The sequence below is a fragment of the Zosterops lateralis genome, assembly GCF_965231275.1.
Source record: "Zosterops lateralis genome assembly, chromosome: 3".
NCBI lineage: Eukaryota > Metazoa > Chordata > Aves > Passeriformes > Zosteropidae > Zosterops > Zosterops lateralis.
In genome coordinates this window covers 67069548-67089563 of record NC_139764.1, presented here as the reverse complement: position 1 = coordinate 67089563, position 20016 = coordinate 67069548, and the positions used below count along the sequence as shown (strand labels likewise).

The following is a 20016-nucleotide window of genomic DNA, read 5'->3' as shown; positions in this document are numbered from 1 at the left end:
ATTTTTCCTTAGTGTTTGTGTCAGTTAAGAGCAAATATCTTAAATTCATGTAATACTGCTCTTGACCCATGGTGTTCATTCTCTTTGTCACTGATGCTTCCTGGTGGATAGCCATTTTTCTCTCACTTTCTTTCTCCCACTTCCAAAGTCCCAGAGTACAGTTACAACATTTCCAGCTGAGCAGGACCAGATGGGACTGCTCAAAGAGGCTGCCACAGGGGTTCTGTAATCAGCTGGGAGAGAGGGAGAGGTATTTCCTGGCTATTCCCTAGGCTCTACATGTTTGTGGCCTGAAGGACAACAGATGAGGGTCAAAAAAACCCAACTGCATTTTGTCAAAACCTTAGACTCCATATTTAAAATTTAGTGGTATGAGAAATAAGGAGGTCCAGCACACGGGCTCTTGGCCACCTACTTGATTACAAGGGCAACTTCTAAAAACACAGTTAAAGTGTGCTTGAAAAGTGCTTGTGCAGAACTATATCCTTGTTCCTGCTGAATGATTGCAATGCTTGTTTATAGTGACACTGGTGCCAACACTAAATGCAAGAGACATGGGTGAATGTGAAACACAGATTCCTACAGACACTTTTGCTTGATATTTTAGCAGGTTCTAAATGTTTTCCTTCTGGTTGCTCTTCAGGCACATGACCCTTCTTCTTGGGAGTTGGTTCAGGAACCCATGCATGCTACATGCTCTGCATTATATACAAGTATAAATACACTAACATTTAAAAAAGACTTGTGGTTACCAATAGCTACAAGATAGTACTCCTGGAAACTCCCCAGGCTTCCTATCATTAGAGTATGGGAGATAGTGGGAAAGGAACTGACTGATGGATATATGCCAAGTTGTCAGCAGCAGCAATCTATATTAGATTTCACTGGGGTAATTTTCTGCACAGTTAATTTCAGTGGCTAGTATGGGGCCAAATTTTGGATTTGTGCTCAACACAGGTTTGATAATGTAGAGATGTTTTTGTTGTTGCTGAGCAGGGCTTACACAGAGCTAAGACCCTTTCTGCTTTTTGTACTGCCATGCTGGTGATGAGACTAGGGGTGTGCTGGAAGCTGGAAGGATACACAGCCAGGACAGCTGACCCCAGCTGACCAAAGGGATATTCCAGACCATGTGACTTCATCCTGAGTAAATACAGTGGGAGGAAGAAAGAGGAAGGGAAGGACATTTGGAGTGATGACATTGTCTTCCCAAGTAAATAGGTGGGGTCCTGCTCTCCTGGAGATGGGGGAATGCCTGCATGCCCACGGGAAGCAGTAAATTAATCAATTGTTTTGCTTTGTTTGCAAAAGTGTGTGTGCTTTGTCTTGCTTTGTTCGCAAAAGTGTGTGTAGCTTGTGTGTGCACAAGTTTTCTGGCTTTTACCCTTCTGATTCTCTCCCTGTTCCTGCTGGAGTGAGTGAGTGGCTGTGTTGTTATTGGGGCTAAACCACAACTAGAAAACCATAAACTATATGCAACATGTCACAGGTAAAGTTGTGAGGACAGGTTTTAGGGCCAGAATATTATTTTTCAGGCAGTGTGTCTCAAGGTCTATGGAAGTGGCTTTGGTGATACTTCCCTACTGCTCTGCAGTTTGGACCTGAACGTGCAGTCTGTATCACAGAGTTGGAAATACGCCTGTGCTCAGACAAGTGTGTGAGAACATGCTGAAGTACTCAGTCAGCAGGACATTGTGTATATTCCCACACTTAAGTGCCCTGTGGGACCAGTGTCAAAATCCTGAGCCCACTGGAGTACCAAGCTCTTAAGTTAGTATTTGTAAGCTTCTAAATATAAGAGCAATATTATTTATTGGTGTTTTCATGATAATGTTCTTACTGATGGTCGGGCAGTCTGTGTCAGTAGAAACTTCAGGACTGTCAGCGAGGCATTCTCCAGTCTGGCTGTCACACATTCTCCCTCCACAGTTACATGCTGGGGGAAAAAGAAAGGACTTTTGAAAGAAGAATCTTCAAAATGTACAACTCCCCCTCCCAAGACTAGTGAAATTATAGTGAAATTATTATACTTAGGATTGTGTGTGAATATTCAAACCAATATCAAGAACTTCTTGGACTGATTTTCCTTGTACTCATGTTCAGTACTTGGAAAAGGTGTTTCTTGGACTGGTCAAATTTGAACAAATGATATATGAAGTGGAAAACAGAATGAGAACACCTCTGCTGAAATTACTTGTTCAAAGCTTGGTCACAAGTAGAGTCAGTGAGGCCAGAGTTTCCCAGAAGGGCCATTGTACATCAGTGTCTAGAGAGGGTGACATTTAGAAGATGTATTAAGGAAAGTGGGGCACTAAAGTTAATTATTAGTTACAAATCTCTCCACAGCCCTGTGGAATTTATCAGCACTCTGTCAGGCTGTCACTAAAAAGGCTTTGCAGCTATCAGGGATTGATGGTGGACACTACTTACACTGTCAGCTTGAACATATCAACAAGTAAATATCTTCTACCTCTTACAATGAAGAGTAAAATACATTTTATATTTTTTCAAACTTGAGAAAGCAACATTTTTATTGCCAGCATGAGTGGCTCCTTAAAAGGTCCAATTTTTAATCTAACATCTCTAAACCTCTTTCAAGGTTTAACTGGCCTCTTAAAATATATTATTTTAAAAATTAAAATATTCTTGGAACACTTTGATACAATAACAAAACCTCAAGCAGAACATAGGAACAGCAGCAATCTATCTGGAATTTATTTTGGTCTTGTGACTCATGGTTTCAGTAGTAACAAAATATTTTACTAACTTTTTATTGCAGCCCACTAATTGTTATCTATGAATTGCCCTTGTATTTACATTTCCCATTGCACGTTCAAAGATTTGCCGATAGCAATACAACTTCAAAGACAACACCATGCACTAACGTCAGAATAATTTTGTGTAAGTGGACCAGTGTTAGTAGAACTAATCAGTTTTTGTACTAATGTAAGAACAGAAATTGGCTATGAATTCTCTGATGCAGTCGGCATTTTGACCTTATCACAATCTGTGCCTCCCAGCTTTCGGATCTATGATTACTTTTAATTTGTTATTTCTTTTTTTAAGAAGTGAAAGAAAAGTATCCATTGAAAGAAGAGATTTCTCTTTACCTTTATCACGGGGACTAGGTTATTGCCAGGTAGCAAGATTAAAATTGAAAGTTTAAAATTTTGATGAGATTGGTGCGCAATAAAATAAAATTGTATCTTCTTATTTAAGTGAATACCTGTGAGTCTGCTACATAAAAACTTATAGAAATTAATTCCGAAAGCAGTCTGGACCATTTTTCAACTACTGGTTTAAGAGGCATCACATTTTTAGTAGGGTATTAAGACTTCCACTGATAGCATAATTTGCTGGTGGGGAAAGCTTCTAAACTTACCTTTATTTCTGAGGGCCATTTGTGGAGAGCTTTGAAGTGTGGCTAAAGGACACGTAGTTTAAAAAAATAAATTTTAAAAGCAGCTGAAAACTACCGCTCACAGCTACCCAGGCATTGTCTTTCACTTCAAAGAAAAAAAGATGATTTTAGACTGCTAGAGCTGTTTGTTCATTTCCTTCTCTTGCTTCTTTTTGATTTTATATACCCTTTGAGATGGTATATGGAAACCATGTATGCAGACTGTCTTGATTTTTACAATAGTTTTAGTTTAAAGAAGATATTTGACTTATTTCAGAATCAATTCTAAGCAATAGCTCCTAATTTTTCCACAAAGCCAAACAAAGGATAAACTTCCCCTGTGAACTACACAAATAGTTTGAATATCATAGATATATTGATGTACTGCAATCTGCACAGTACTGTCAAGTACAGCACATCTGGTGTTCAGCAGGAATGAAGATCAAACAAGAAGTGTGTAATTCTCTGAAACATAATACTGCAAAATCAGGATTTGCTAGGGTGAACTTGAAGATTGAATTCCCTTCTGAAGAGAAAAGCTGTACTTCTCAGAATGTATTCAAGTGCCCAAGCACCTTTTATTTTTAGCAAAGATGAAACACTGCAAGGAAATCTGCTAATGAAGAGAATTACCACACTGATTTCAAGTCTGTGTGAACAGCCTGTGTAGAGAACTCCTGTGTCCCTCCTTAAGGGTGCAAAAAAAAAAAAAAAAAAAAAAAAAAACAAACAAACAAAAAAAAACCCCAAAAAAACCCCACAAAAAACCCCCAAACCAACCGAAAAAAAAAAAAAAACAAACAAAAAACCAACAAAAAACTGTACTGAGGTGATGAAAGTTTGATTTGACTTTTGAAACTGTACATTCAGAGATGCCTTTCAAAATAACTTATTGCATAACCTGCTCAGACACTTGGAATGCCGTGTAACTCTCAGACTTCTGGCAAAGTTACTCTTAGGTGCTTGAAGCTTTTGGCCATGGGCAGGGCATGATTGCTGAGGTTTGCAGAGTTGAAGTGCTGGGTGGGTTCCTACTGCCTCATGGAATTCAGGACCCACAGACTGGATCCTATCATTTTCCTTCCTGGACAATTGCAGTTAAATCATCTCAGGTGAAGTGAATTAGATTTTCTTTTGCCACCTCAAAATCCCAGGCATGCTGAATTTCATGAACATCTTGGCTACCTACATCCAAGCAGGAGGTGGGTTTTGGGGCATGCTGTTCCCCACAGCTGATGTCTTTTTAGCTGGTTGGGATACATGGCTTTGGCTTTTGGCATCACTGTGCGTGAGCACCATCGCTTCCTGTTCAGCATGAATGGAATTCAACCACATTATTTTGAGATGTGAATTATCTCCTGGAGCTGGACACTCAAATTCTAGCTGTCACTGGTATGTAAAAACAGAAAGGAGCAGTAGTGGCATCACGGCATCATATGTGGTCCACTACATGTGAAGATAGCAGCGCAAAAGGCATTTGATTACACAGCATCATCACAGCCTCCCTCCTGTGTTCCAAAACACTTTATAATAAGGAAATGAAAAACAAAGTCCAAGTACACAGTGAGTTACAAGAAGGATCAAGACACTGCTAAGTCCCTGAGGCCTGTAGCTTTGTAGCTGAAGGTCCTGGAGCACTTCTGAGGTCCAAGTTGAGTGTGTGCTTCAACTTACCTTTGGGTCAGGCTGAGGTAGAAATGATCTGTCTCCCTCCTTTGTGTTCTGGTCTTTGAGAGACCCCTGCCAAAGAGTTTGAGAGGGAGCCCCAAGGTCCTTGCTCTGAGCACCTCCATTTTGCCTTTAGCAGTGGCTGTTCCAAAGTGCTTTGAAAGAGGATGTAAACTTCTCTTCCAGAGCCAAAGCAAGAATAAAAATTATGAGGTCAAAGCCCTATTTGTATTGAACTCCATGTAAATTATGACAATATTAAGGACACAAAACTTTGTGACTCCTCTGTGCAGATGTGTTTTTCTGAGGTACTCTGGATAGCACCCTGAAAATACAGTTATCTCTTGTGTGAAAATACAGTAACCAGCAACATTACACAGACTTGTAGGAAATGCAGAATATATTACCAGTGTGGAAAATAGCAGAAAGTGAGTGGGTATTGGGTCAGGACAGGAAGGATGATCCTGTTCCCATAAAAAATACTTTCAAGTCTTTAAGCACCATCAGCCTGTTGTGATCATGGTGTGGACGAGCACAAAGATGAGGACTTTGCCCAAAGAACTCTTAGAGAACCTTATTTTAAACAAGATTCAGGAGAACACAACAGTGCCTCCATTAAAACTGCCCAGACACTAGAGATGTTGGAGTCTGGGGTCTGAGACTTGCTCATGGGAGATGGAAAGAGATATTTCTCTGGCTCCTGGGATGATTCAACTGATAACTGAAATTATCCCGTCACCTGCCTCCCAGAGCCACAGGTATCTGACAACTGGTTCAGGCATCTCTGGCTTCTGGGAGATCATCTGCAGACCATGCTGTGCTGGCTGTTGCTCAGCTCTGCTGCACCAAGCTCCAGACCATACCTGTGCAGTTTTTAGCGAATCTGGCATCCCCATAGTAGCCCGGAGCGCACCGTTCACAATTGAACCCGCTGGTGTGGTGCAGGCAGTTGCGGCACTGGCCGGTCACCTCATCACAGTCTTCAAAAATCAGATTTGGGTCTGAGTTGCCATTGCAGTCACATTTTTTACAAGTGCTTCCAATTAGCAAAGGGTTCCCATAGTAACCAGGGGCGCACCTGAAAGGAAGAGCAACACTAACAATGACGAACAATGACATTCCTCTCTGCGACACCTTTTTTTCTCTGACCTTATTTATGTTGCCGGGAATTGATCACTGTCTGCAGCTTCTAATGGATAGAGGGCTAATGAGGAGCTCTACTCCTACAGAGGCTGTTTTGTGCTCTAATCTCAATCTGTACTGTAATGTATTTCCCCCTGCTTAAACACCCCTGGTATCTCAAGCATACCAGTCTGCATTATTATTTTTTGTGTGCGTGTCTTTAACAGTGAAATTATTTGCTCCCTATTGTTTTAAAATCTGTGACAGAATTACTTTGGCAGCAAGGCAGCTCTACAGTGTTTGTTTTGGTCTCTTTCAGCTCTGTATCTCACTAACTATATTGTGTTATATAGGAAACTGGAATAAGAGACTGCTGCATTTCAGAATGCTGAAACTCAGGAAGTTCAGATCTTACTTCTATTATAAATGTACATAAAAAGTACAGACAGGAAAGGTTTATAGAAATACTTCTATGGTGAGGTATTGGAGTGGTTTCTGGTTTTTGCAAAAGAGAATAGACCCTGAACCAGACTCTGTTTTTCTGATCTGTTTGATGTTATTCTGTTGGATGTTATTCTAATGGATAAAGGCTGAGAGAAGTCTCCAGGAAGGGAGGATTCCTCTCTTGGTTTGCAGAATGAGAGAGGGAGGTGGGTACCAGGCACCCTAGTGAAGGCCTGAAAAAGGTTCAAATTTCTTATCATATATAGTCATGTTTGGGAAACATTTCAGTTGATAAATTTCTGCATGTTAAAATCAGAGAGGTGTTGATATTATGGTGGTTTTTCAGAGTACAGACACACTGGAAATGTGTAACAATCCTGGATGATCAGTGGCCCTGAGCAAAGAGGTAGTAATAGATTTGATTATTTGGAAAGAAAGTGTCTAAGTTGAAGATATTTCTGCTGATATCAGGGAATATGCTTAATCCTACAAGCAAGGGGAGCTTTTGCAAAACAACCATTGACACAAGAACTAGTACTGGGGTAGGCATGGAGTGCTAATGAGAGTGAATCCTTGAGCAAGGGATTCTCTGGGGGAGCTGGCATGTGGAGAAGCATGGAGCAGTGTCTGATAGACTGGAGGGATCATCTGGAAGGACAGGGGCAACCCACACTGTTAATGGTGTCACCATGTGATGGCAGGAGGGCCCATGATGCAGGAGCCTGGAGCTCAGAGATCACGGACTCAATAACCCAAAACTGGAAATGAACAGTTCCTGCCAGGAGGGGAATAACTGGCTGGTGTAACAATTGCTGGCTTAAGGAATTGGAGGATTTAATAGTTGCTGCAATGATTTAGGTAGGGAGTATTTATTGTAGTTCATTCTGTTTTATCACTGTGTTGTCCTTGTCTCCCATCCAAAGTCCTGTTTAAGATGCTGTTTTTTCTATCTGCTATTGGTAAGCAGGGAGGGTGAGCACTTCAGGCAGTTCAGATTAATTTTCCCAGATTCTGGCTGGGTACCTAAACCAAGGTCTGTTGTCTTCTAAAATCTGAACACAGTAAAATTCAGGTTCTGCCATGTCTGAACCATGAAAATGTGGGAGATCTGATAAAAGCTTCGAGTTTTGAGCTGTTCTTTTTTTTATAAAGAGAGAGATTTCCTCAACAGTGCTTTGTTCAAGTTCCAGTCCTGAATCCTCACAGTAGAAACACATAAAATTTTAAGAATCTTAATATGAACCACTTGGCTGCCTCAAATACTGCTTTTGTCAATGAAAAAGGCTCTTTCTGTCTCTTTGCAGCACTGCCAGAATCTTTGGTGCAGATTTTATCATTTGGGTGACCTAGATGTAAAGAATTAAAGCATGGCCAGGAGTTCTGTGCACCCCCTGAAGAACTGTGAATGCAGCACTGAGTGCAGAGGGCCTTTTATCATTATGATTTGGTTGAATCAATCCCCATTACCATGGGACTTAAAGCAGGCCGTGGTGGGGAAAGCTACTAGTCAGTCATGCCAGAAGTCTTGCTATGATTTTCTAAGATTTCAGGGGGTTTTTTGTATTTTTTTTTTCTGTAGTTAGGTATTTCCCAAATGATTGTCTGTCTAATGTGGCCATCAGGTTCACAGAGGCCACTGAGTAGGGCTGAGGTCAGACCAGCCTTTTGCTCACTCTGCTCTCATCTACCAGCAACAGCGTGCTATCCCCACCAGGCCTGCCATGTCTGCCCTCTCATCAGGACAAGGCCTTTTCCCCTCCTTTCTTTACCAAAATAAAGTTTTCAGTTCACTTGCCAGGAATGTAGAGGACATTTCCTCACACCCCCACAGAGATATTTTACAAGTGCTCCTTCTAATGGCCACCTGAGGCACCAGAACAAGCTGCCCAGAGAAGCTGAGGATGCCGCATCCCTAGAAGTGTTCAAGGTCAGGCTGGGTGGAGCTCTGAGCAACCTGATCTAGTGGAAGGTGTCCCTGCCCACGGTAGGGGGTTGGAACCAGATAACCTTTAATGTCTCTTCCAACCCGAACTCTTCTATGACTCTCTTTTATTAGCCATAACTTCTCATCTGGAGCAGCTGTTTAAAGCAATAAGAAATTTTCAGAGCTGAAAAGAAGTGTGCTACCTTCACTCTCCTCTTCCCTTTGCCACTCAGTACATCTCATAGTGCTGAGGCATTTAACTTCTTTTGAATTGTGGGTAGAAGAGAAGAGCAGAGGTCACTGACTGGAAACATACTGCTCCATCTCTGCCCTTTATGGCCTGGAAAAGTTCAGAGATCTGCAGAAAATGCCTTTTCCTAGATTGTACCAGTAAATGACCCTTTTTTTTTTTTGCTAAAAAAGAGTATTTCCCATAATAAAACTGCAAAATTGTCTTTGTTTGATTTTGCAGCCATAGTTGCTTCCTGTAATTATCAGTGAGTGAGAAATTAACTTTATCTTCTCTGGCAATGTCAAAAGAACATTTTTCATCTATTTGCTTTGGACAGTAAAATGTAATTTGTTCAGTCGTTCTTTTTAACATTTGTGCATTAACAAAACCTGCATGTCATCTGTTACCACCCTAATTCCTTACTGCTGAAGTCCAGGAAAAAAATGAATAATTCCTAATTTTCAATTTGGGAAGCAGGTTTTCTCAGTTCCCAGCAAGGGCCTCTGTGAGTTCACACCACCTTTTTCTGGCAGTGCCCAGCAGCAGGTTTGCCAAGAAGGGACTTGCTCTTTAGCAAGTGAGCAGGGGCAAGCAGTGCACCATCCAGCTTTGAAACACTCTTCAGTGTTTCTGGTACAAACGGGAGTAGGACCAGGAGCCTACCAGAAGGCAAGTCTTGTTTGTCACTGCTTGCACCTTACCCCAGCAATTAGCCAAGGTCTTAACATGGTTACCAGAACTGGCTGTTTTATTTCTGTGGCATTTTCTGAACAGCTTTGCCTTCCTTGAGACAGATGCACTGTGTCAGGCTGGGCAGTGGCCATTAGAAAACAAAGCTGATGCTATTTTCTGCTGTTTCTGTGCTACTGCTACCCATTTCATAGGATTTGTATTGCTTGTAGTCTGGGTTGACATTTTAATAACCGTTAAGAAACCTCAATGACCTTTTAATTGTCTGCATTATCCTTTGTGTATAAACCTGACATTTTGAAAGAACAAAAGAATACAGCCGTAGGCCTGTAAACAAGGGTGGGCTTTTTATTTTTATGCCATCTGCTTTCACTGTTGTTGTCATCATTTTAGTGATATGGAGGTAATAGACTGATGTTTTTGCATCATCTATAGCGAGAAAAACCTTTACTCATTGTTCATCTTACCTTTTCCATTTTGATTTGTCTTTGCATTTTAAGCATCCCTTTTCTCCCTTCTCTGACAGTTACATTAAGTATCATCTGAATTCCAGGCTTGCTTATTATTGACAGTTGACTAAAGACTTAAATAATTCAGGGGCTTTAAGGGAAAACAAAAGGAGATGTTCAGGAAGCCATTGTCTGAGCCATCCTATATCCCTCAGTCTTTGTGTTAGAGCTGTTTTAATTTATTGGCTGCTCAAGGACAATTTCTGAATTATAATTAGGCTCCTGACATTCATTGAAACATCATCCATATCTGTTCATAACAAGTGAGAGAGCCTCTCACAGCACATGAAGTTATATTTCTGATGTATTTTTCAATTTATTTGTGTCCTTTGTTATTTAGGGAATATTTACTGGATTGTTTATGGACATAAGGGAAAGCTGAACAGCAACACTGGCCTATAATTGTGTGTTTGACTTTATTGGATTATGCCTGTGAAGTGCATTTAAAATGTAACAGAAAAAAGCTGCATCTGCTTTAAAAATTTGACTGGATAGTGGATTTTATCCTTTGCTTTTGTAAAAGTTATTTGGTAGAAACCTGCTACATATTTTAGAGGGGTGAATTGCAAGAGGCATTGATATGGTGGATATTTTTCACTTCAGCTGCTGTTTCCAATTTGTATTTTGTATTTTTAAATTGCATTCCTTTTAGGAAGATCACCACATTGATAGCATAGGGTTAAAATGTTTCTAAAATCATGGGAACTGTATACAATAGATTCAGGGGAGGTGGAAAAAAGTTGGGCCTGGGTAGGCCTAGGAAGGGAGCTAAAACTACCCAGGCCCTGGAAACAAAGGTTAGGTTTTGTCTTTACTATATCATGTACAGAAGAAACTGCACCTGCATAATCATCATGATATGATTGTTAAATGTAATATTGTTTGGTACTTGAATATGATTATTGTTTAAGAATCATGAGAAACAATAGTTGGGGGGCTTGATGGAAACTACAAAAGTTCATGCTTGGATAAGATCAATAAATACAATATAACAATATGATTTTAATAATTGATATGTAGTTATATAATGAAAGGGTATAAAAACATGTCCATTTCAAATCCATGTTGGAGTCAGATTTGGGTTCATACCCTGTACCCCTGATTCTCAGAGCTCTTCAATAAAAGCACCTGCATATAATCATTCTGTGATTATGTGTTTCAATGCTAACAACATGAAGGTACACAAAGTGCAAGAAGTAGATCAAAATACATCATATGTAAAGGTCTGTCTTACACTGACAGTTCTCCACAGCAAATTTACAGACACAATTCTACCTGATGAAAACAATTGCATGAGATTTCTCCCCAGTAGGGGAAGATTTCTTGAAAAATTTCTGGACTTCTGTATTGCTGATCATTAAGTAATCTTATGAGTTTCTTACCTTTCACAGTTGGGTCCGGCATAGTTTTCCTTGCAGACACAGCGCACACTTCCACTTTTTCTGTAACAGGAGACTGCAAAGCTGGAATTTCATTAGGATGAGTAATTAGACAATGACAGACACTTGGGAATGTTCCTTTGTTACAGTATGGACATGTGTCAGTGTGAACTCTGGTTCTTGGTTGTTCATTGATGAATGGGTGTTAAGCTCTTTACATAATTTATATTATATCCCTTGTTTAGACTTTAAATTAGTTTAGGAAGCACTAATTAGTGTATAGAACTATGGAGCTATAGAAATACAGATGCATATGTATGAAAGTTGTTGTCTTGCAGTACAGATCAGACACATCTATAAGTTTTGGTATACACACTTTAGGTAAGGGACTTAGGATGTCATGTGTATGTGTATGTCATTTAAACCTAATTGCTTTCTGTCTATTATCCCAAGGGGTAAAACACTGTGGTGGAAGACACAGTGAGCACTTCAAGAGCTGAGAATCTGGAATGGGCGCAGCAGTTTCCTATGCAAATCCTAAAGTTTTTCTCAAATTCCAATCTGGAAGTTCCTAGTGGTGAAAACTGACCTCAGCAATGCTGTCCTTATTCAGAGTAACTCAGTTTACAGTAACTAAGGCTGCTCTACCATCTTTCCAAGTAAGCTGGAAAGAATCTGTGGCCTCTTCTGAGACCAACGTGCCAAGTAGTGATGCTGACTGCAGTAATGGCTTGGGCTGTAATTTCTACTGCTGTGATTCTAAATCGTGGATTCCTCTGTTTTCTTATGTTCTCAGGATTTAACAAATGTTTAAATATGAGACCCAAGAAACAGCATTAGCCAGACATGCAAAGTGCAAATTTTATATGCATTTCAAACACAGTGGTGGACATGGCTTAAATACATTTACAGGAAAAAAAGATATACAGTCCCAAGACATTTCTAGTTAGTTTGAAGCATGTGTGAATAAATTTCTGCCAGCACTAGAGTACAACCAGAGTAGTGAGTAGCAGCAGTTTCCAGCTGCAGGCCCATGGTTGCTAAAACAGCTCCTCAGTCATACAGTGCTGGGCAGCTGTGGCTGAGTTGTGTCCATTTCACACAGCACAAAAGACTCAGAGCAATGGGAAAGCGCATGATCCGTGCACTGCTTGTTCCAGGAGCAAACAGCATTGAAAGGTGATGAGAATTCCTGCATAATTTCAGTTCCTGCCAGCATTTCTCAACTGGTGGACAACCAGAGACAAAAAGCCTGTCTGGATCTCTGCTGTCTCAAAACATTTGATATAACCAAAGAGAACATAAGATGAGATTCTTCTCACAGAATTTACAAATTAACTGCTGTGTGGCTTTTGCAAGAACATGTTGAGAAAGTCATAATAGTTTGGCAGGCTTCCTCTTCTTTTACAAAGTCTAATTCCTTCACGTAGTTGCAAAAACCACATTGTGGATCTAAATTATGAAGTAAGACTGAAATCTTCCTCAAGTTTTATACCCCCTGTGAATTTTAGAAGGGAAAAAAAGCTTTATAATTCCCCTGGGTTTGAAAAGAAGTAACATCTGCTGGACTTTGAAACAACCTCCATCCTCCTTTTTTTGTTCCAAAGAGATGACATTACACTTTGTGTGTAATGTTCAAAAGTTACTCCAAAAGTTCCCAGGATAGAAGATATGAAGATAGTCTGGTCAGAAAATCTGCTGAATTCCTGGAAAAAATATCTATCTGGTGAGTCTGTCAGTTTACAGATTTGGTATTCTATTTCCAAAGTAAGAGAGAGTGCAAAACAACATTCTTTGAATGTTCTTTTTAAAAGCCATTTAATGCTTCTCTGCTTCTGGTAGAGTTATTATTTTGCCTTAGTCTTTATATGTAGTAGGATTAGTGAAGGAAAATTGAAAAAACCCACAAACCAACAACTAATAAGAACATTTTTTTTCTTTGAATTTTGTTAAGCTTTAGTAAAGCTTTATGTTGCTCAATTATTTTTTGCCTGTTCCAGCCACAGCTGAAGACTATTTCTGTGGTCAGGTCTCTCTCATACAAGAAGCTGAACAGGCAATTTCTGCACATTATTTAAATAAGGGTATGAAGCAATTTGGGATGGGACGTTCCTTTAATTATTACTTTCAGGACTTTTCTGAGAGAAAACCAAGGAAATGAAGTGGATTTTTACTGATGTAAAGTTTCAAAGAGGAGACAACATTGTAGAACATAGAAAATTCTGAGCTGAAGAGACCCTTGAGGCTCATCAAGTGCTAGCCATGTATTGCTGCTAATACTGAGGCATCTGCATTCAGGTTTCTTGCAACATTTGTTCTCCCTTCCCAATCCCATGCTGCTGAGTTTTGGGTTTCCTTCTCTTTAGTGGTTTGGAATAGGGGAGGCATAATATCCCTCGCATGTTGGGAATGCTCCTTGGCCTCTGCTTCCCTCTCCCACAGCACTGGCAGAGAAAGGCTGCAGCCCAAGTCCCTGCTGGCCCCATTGCACTGAGCCCTGCTCAGTGGCCTGGTGGACCACCCAGCTCCCTGCTCTCAGGGAGCACCTCTGCAGATCCTGTTGGGCTGCAGGATCAGGCAGGCTCTGGGGGAATGCAGACCCAGTCATGCTGTGTCAAATCGAGCTGTAGTGAGCACAGACCAGACATTGCCTGACTGACCTTTCTTGGTAGAACCTGAGGCTCATGTGGTCGTGCCTCAGCCATGTGTAGCCCAGATTGTGGCCCAGAGAAAAGCTTCTTACTCCAAAGTGGCTGCTCTGTGCCCAACAGGTTACAAAAAACTTTGCCAAGGAAAAAGCACTGCTCCTGACTGTTGTACTACTAATTTTTCAGGCATTACAGCTGCTACTGAAACTGGAAGAAATAGTCTGCTTTATCTGCAAGCTTGGCTCACTCCTAAGCCTTTCTACATGAGCAAAGCCAGGTTCTCCCACTGTCTCTGAAGGATTTTCTTGGCAATCCAGGCAAAGTTGAAGTTTTTCAACAATAGCTGTTCTTCACCCTATGGTCCTCCTCATGTCTGCAGCTCACAGCAAAAGCCAAGAAGGGATCTGTGGAAATTTGGCCAGAGTGATTTTGTTCCTTTGCCAATTTGAGCCCTGAGAAGCTGAGCAAAATGCAGCTCATCCCACCTTAAGGTTGTGTGAGTAATCCTAGCAACAGCAAACAAATACAGTAAAGAAATTCCCTTTGCTGTGAAGTCCTACTGAAAGCAGAATGGGAAACAACACAAGAGGAATACCTAGCTCCCTGAAAAACAGTGTCAGCCTCTTGGCAACTAATTATTAGCATTTCCCTATGGTGGGATTTGCATAGATACCTCTCTCCCAGAGCATGAATCTGAGCATGAGGAAGTTAGTAATTTATTTCAGCTGCATTATTGACATGCCACTAATTGTTTCTAGTGGCTGGTTGTGGCTTGTAGTTTTGTATTTTTTTTTTCCCCTGAAGACACAAAGCAACAGCTGGATTTCTTTGACTTGGTCTTGGTTTTCTGTCAGGCTTTAGAGCTTCTTTTCCAAAACAAGCTGGGCATCAGCTGAAGGGGCACTGTACCTGTCACAGGGTGTTCCAGCACTTTCCTTTGAACTGGTACTGTGCTAACCAGATTCAGCTACTGTAGATTCAGGGGACTGCAAAGGCATACTTTTTTTTGTGTTTGGTTTTACCCTTCAGGTGACATGGATTGAACTTTTTATCTGTCTTTTTTTTTTTTTTTTTTCTGTCTGTCTCAGCCATATAAATCTCTGATGACAGCTTTCCTGAGAATTGTTCTTTAAGGGGGTTTTAAAAGCAACCAGACAAATGAATAATCTGTTCTACATAAGAGGGTGAATTTGAACTTGATCATTCTTCTCTATCTTGGTAAGAATTGGTATGAGCATTTAAAGATATTTTGCACCTTCTAAACGAAATGCTGTTTTCTGTGGTTACAAACATGAGCAGCTGGCAGTCCTCTTATTTTCCCCTGTGTTTGTCAAGGGCAGCAGCCTTTGTCTCCTGTATTGAGGAAGGGATGCTGACCCCACCTTGGAAATGGCCAAAGCCAACCCAAATCAAAGAGAAGCAAAGGCTCTTCACATACTTGGTGAGTGCTGGCAGGGGGCAGGGGCAGGGCTGGCAGAAGGTGGGCACTCCGCTGACAGTGTCACCAATGAAGCTGTCCGGACACTGCTCGCAGTGCTGTCCTGTCGTGTTCCTCTGGCAGTCCTGCATGGAAAGAGACAGAACAGTGAAAGATATATGGAGGTGCTGCCTTATTCAAAAAGAGACCTTTTAGCTGAAGACCTGGACAAGCAGAAGAGTGGTTGATGCCAGACCTTGACTTTTCAAGGTCAAAGTGTTTCAATCTGTCAAGGTGTTGACAGATTCAGGCAAATGAACTGACACAGCTGCAAATAAAAATACTATAAATGATTGCAATAACCAGCAGCAAGGGTTGACAAGGTGCAGTACAGGACAAAACAGATATATGAGTCTGGCAGGTGTTGGAGCAGAAGTGTCGGAGCTACCCAGGTGTAGCTGCCAGCCCTGTTTTGAATTGCATGTACCAGAAGGGAAAAATCCCTTTTAATGACACCAAAGCAAAACAAAAAAAAGGTATCTCCTGGTAAATACTGTCAACAGACTTGAGCCAAGACACAGGTTTCAGCAAGACTGCTTCTGGGACTTGACATCTCACCAAGCTACTTTAGAAGATTAGAAGGATGCAGAAAGGGTTTCCACTCTTGCAATTGTGCAAGGAATTTTTCAGTGTCCCTGAATCAGAACTCCCCACTTACAGCACTTTGTATAGAAACAGTACAGATGTGAGCAGCTGTGCCAAGCTTGAGACAGCAAGAAGAGGAGAACTACTCTATCAGTGTGTATTTGCTGTGGGTTTGGGCTAGCTTCCTTGATTCTTTCCTCTTCTGAGCTAATACCAATGATCATGCAAAGTGCAGACTGAAAGATGTGATTTCCATCCCTGGGAAGATGATGATGTGTATAATAAAGGTGAAGACCTCTGAGTACGTGAATAAGCATCAACTCATTCAGGAACTCCTGCTTTACTTATCTGCTGCGTAATGGCGCAAATAAGCAAGTGTATGAAGGGGAATCAGAGGATGTAACCCATCTGGACTCCCACAAAAAGCCAGCCAAGTTGCCAGGATACTTGAAAAAAGTTTCTTTTGCAAACTGAAAGCTGACAGAGGGTAGGAACTTTGGCTAGGATATAACAGTAAGTTTTCACTGTGGGAAGAGTCACTGTTCAGATCACGTAAGCCTTGGTGCTGATATGAGTTTTGTTCAGTATTCACCTGTGTCTTACAGAGACAGAAAATGTAGGGCTGCTCAGCTGAAACAGAAAGGCAGGAGGGCATATTTGGGTTATGTATAACGCAAAAATTTGTAAATAAGCTGAATGCAGTACAACAGTTCACCCAAATTCTGCAACAAAATAGTTCACTCAAATTCTCCAGTACAAGAACTGAGGGCCATTGACTTGAAAAGGTGCTTCTCTACACAAAACATAGATTTCTGCTACTTGTTGCCAGGAGGCAAGAGTACTTGCAGGGACAAAAAGGGATTCCTTAAATGAATTAATGGGCAAAAGATTTATAAATGGGTGTTCCAAGGATTCAGGAGGCATGTACCCTGTGACATACAGCAGTTGTGGGTGATGGTGGAGTACAAAACAGAGACTTAAAAATGGGCCAGTCTAGGTTCTCTCCTAGCCTAGACCACTCTCTGCCTTTGCTGGAGATCATACATGGGCTGCAGAGACACTCAGTCAGGCTCTGCATGGGACCTCTTGTGCTATCTGGCCCAGGAGCTAGGAACTGACAGGGAAGCTGTGTGTGGGATTTCAGGAGTGCTCCAAACGGGAGGAGGCTCCCTAGCCTGGGGCAAGGGACACTTTGGTGTCTGTGGCTGGAACTTCAACAGTGCTGGGGTGGGGTGGATGATCTCAGCTAACCAACTGTTCTCCTGCAGCAGCCCCTGCAGATTTGAAACTCACTTTCTTCTCCAAACATGGTGTGTTCTTTGAAGAAATGAGAAGAGAGGAGTGTGATTAGGGAGGACATTTAATGAAAATAAATAGTCAAGCTTCACTTGCACAGACATTTCTAAATTAGTTTTGTATCCTTGTGCTGTGACTCTGATTTAGTGGCAGATTTTTGTCCTGGCAACACTGATGTTTTTGGTTTTGCTTGTGAAAACACATCTGATTTTTTTTTTAACCAATATTTCTTATTTGAATTGCATAAAGGATCTCCAACTAGGACTCATAATTTACAGGGTCAGATTCTTTTTGATTCTAGAAGACTTTGCTGGTATTGCTTGCTGCATATTTTATAGTCATGGAGAACCCATTGCCCAGAAATTTTTTTTTGTACAAGGTTGTCATTTGGCCAGAGAACTCTACAGCAAGTAGAATATGGCGAGAAAAAGGAAAAAAGTCAATTTTTATTCTATGGATCTTTAAATAGATTAACTATCAGTAGTTTTAGAGATAAAGCTAGTTTTACTTAGTAATATTTTCTTTAAGGAATAAAATATTTAGTGGATGGAAAATCTGAGGGTTATTTTAATTAAGAGCCTCTAAAATAAGAGAATACTAGGAGGAAGTTTGAATAGGAGGAAGGGCAAGAGGAGGAAAGAAGTACACTAATCATATGGCATGTGGTGAGAGCCAGGAGGCTAATGGAAGGGTAATACACTTCTAAAAATATTTTGCATTTGTTATTATCCAGTGAAGAAGCAATGCTAATGCACCACCAGAGAGACAGAGAGTGTGGGCACTGAGCACTTTAAGTGCTTGGTCCACCCTATGTCTGAAGCACTGGCAGAGGCCTCGGTGTGTTTGGTTGTAGCCTTCACTGTGTTTGATCAATTCACTTCATCTTGTTTGTCCTCAGCTCTCCAAACAACACATGGTCATTAACAGAGTAAATCTTCTACTGGTTTCCAAAGCTCAAATACCACTGCAATTAACAGAGCAGGACAGCAAATGTTGCTCTTTGAATCTGCAGTTTTTCACCTTCTAAACTGAAGGAAGGTGAAAAAGGGCTCTCTTAGCCCAGATACCCCATTATCTGAGTGCACTTTTGTGGTTTTTCTCTGGTTAGTGATTATGTAAAAGTGACTTTATCTTATTTAGCCAGACAGAAGTTCTGTGGGCATTTAGAACCATATTTTTACAGTGATAGAAAAAGTGGCCCTATATTTTATGTTCCATTATTTTGCAACTCCAATTAAACTGCTGAGTGCATTAAGCCCCTATCACATCTCTGCAGGCAGGGAGAACACCCTCGCTGCAGCTCATGGGTGATTCTCAGCATTGGTGACACTGGCTTGGTCATTTGAGAAAAATGTTTTGCTTCTCAGCAGATCATTTTGAGTAGATTATCAATGGCAGCCTGGCTTCTAATGGCTTCTGTATGAGTCTACAGCATGTAATCACTCATCCATCAGTACATGAGCAGCTTGTCTGATGACACAGTGGCTAGATTGTATTTGCCTGTGTAAGAAAATGTCTTATCTGGTCCTACTATTCTGCTCTGGCAGCCTCTGAGTGCTAACAATCAGTGTGGGCATTTTTACCTGGCTCTTACTGTAACTATTTGTGCACACATGAGAAGAAGATGAAATGGTGCTGTGAGTGAGTGTGGGAGGTGTGTGGTGTTACTTGGAAATGATTGGCAGCACTGAGCTCCTAGACCCATTTGATTGGAAAGTAAAGCTGGAACTACTGTTCTGAGAACAAGAGCTTTTCATGTGATGCAGTTCTTCTCAGTAGATACATTTATGCAGAAATAATAATGAAAAGTTTGTTGATTCTCTTCAGGCAACAGCACTAGGACAAGTTGCCCAGCACAAAATAAACATGCTTGTGTAAATTTAATATAAGTGAAAAACTGAGGCATGAATCTGCCCCAGCTTCATTTAAGAAGCTGAACTTGCAAAAAAAGAATTCATTCTGATGTCTTCAAAGGCAACAGCTTCATTAAATCTGCCATTTATGCAGTTTTAGAGAAATTATTCGTTCTTCGGGATAACAAAGTATAATTTAGGCAGCCTGGACCTTCTCCATAGGAAATAGGTAACAGATTGGTTTTCTGTGTACCCTCTAAAGTTAGACAGGACCTGCCACAGTGGTGCAGAAAACTTGTTAGAAACCCAATGTTGGATGGCATGGAGACACTCCAGGGGCAATCAAAATTTAATACTCAGCCCTGCCTCTGGTGAAGTTAGTACAACAACAAACACCCACTAAAAGCATAAATAACCTCCCCCCAAATAACAGAGTCTTAAATATAGTCTGTGAAATCTGAAAGGGTCCTCAAACCTTGACAATCTTATTACTTTGGAGAGGAAAACAGTTATTGTTGCAATGTATCAGGAATTGTTGTTGTGTTTAGCTTTTATCTTCCTTATTAGTTGTCTTTCTGAGAGACAGTCTTTTAGCAACTGTTAGTGCAGAAGATTGCACAAAGGTAAATAAATTATAAAGGCAAAGAGATGCAGGTGGCTTACATGGCTGTGCAGTCTGTACTTGGAGGTAGATTTAGACTTCCCCTCATATATGCTCTCATATCTGAGGTTAGAGAACTGCTTAGCATTGCCCATGCCAGCACACCAGAATTAGTTGCTATCCCAAAA

The 20016-nt window shown here is 40.9% G+C and overlaps 1 protein-coding gene across 2 annotated transcripts in view; it reads right to left on the bottom strand.

Moving 5' to 3' along the window:
* Positions 1-20016, bottom strand: part of LAMA4 (laminin subunit alpha 4) — a 97355-nt gene that overhangs the window by 50303 nt on the left and 27036 nt on the right. For both annotated transcript variants that reach the window (XM_083856013.1, XM_083856014.1), the window contains exons 3-6: positions 15455-15579; positions 11372-11452; positions 5932-6146; positions 1841-1936 (exon numbers count right to left, since the gene is read on the bottom strand). In XM_083856013.1, the coding sequence (XP_083712139.1) occupies positions 1841-1936; positions 5932-6146; positions 11372-11452; positions 15455-15579 (517 nt within the window). The remainder of the gene's footprint in view (positions 1-1840; positions 1937-5931; positions 6147-11371; positions 11453-15454; positions 15580-20016) is intronic.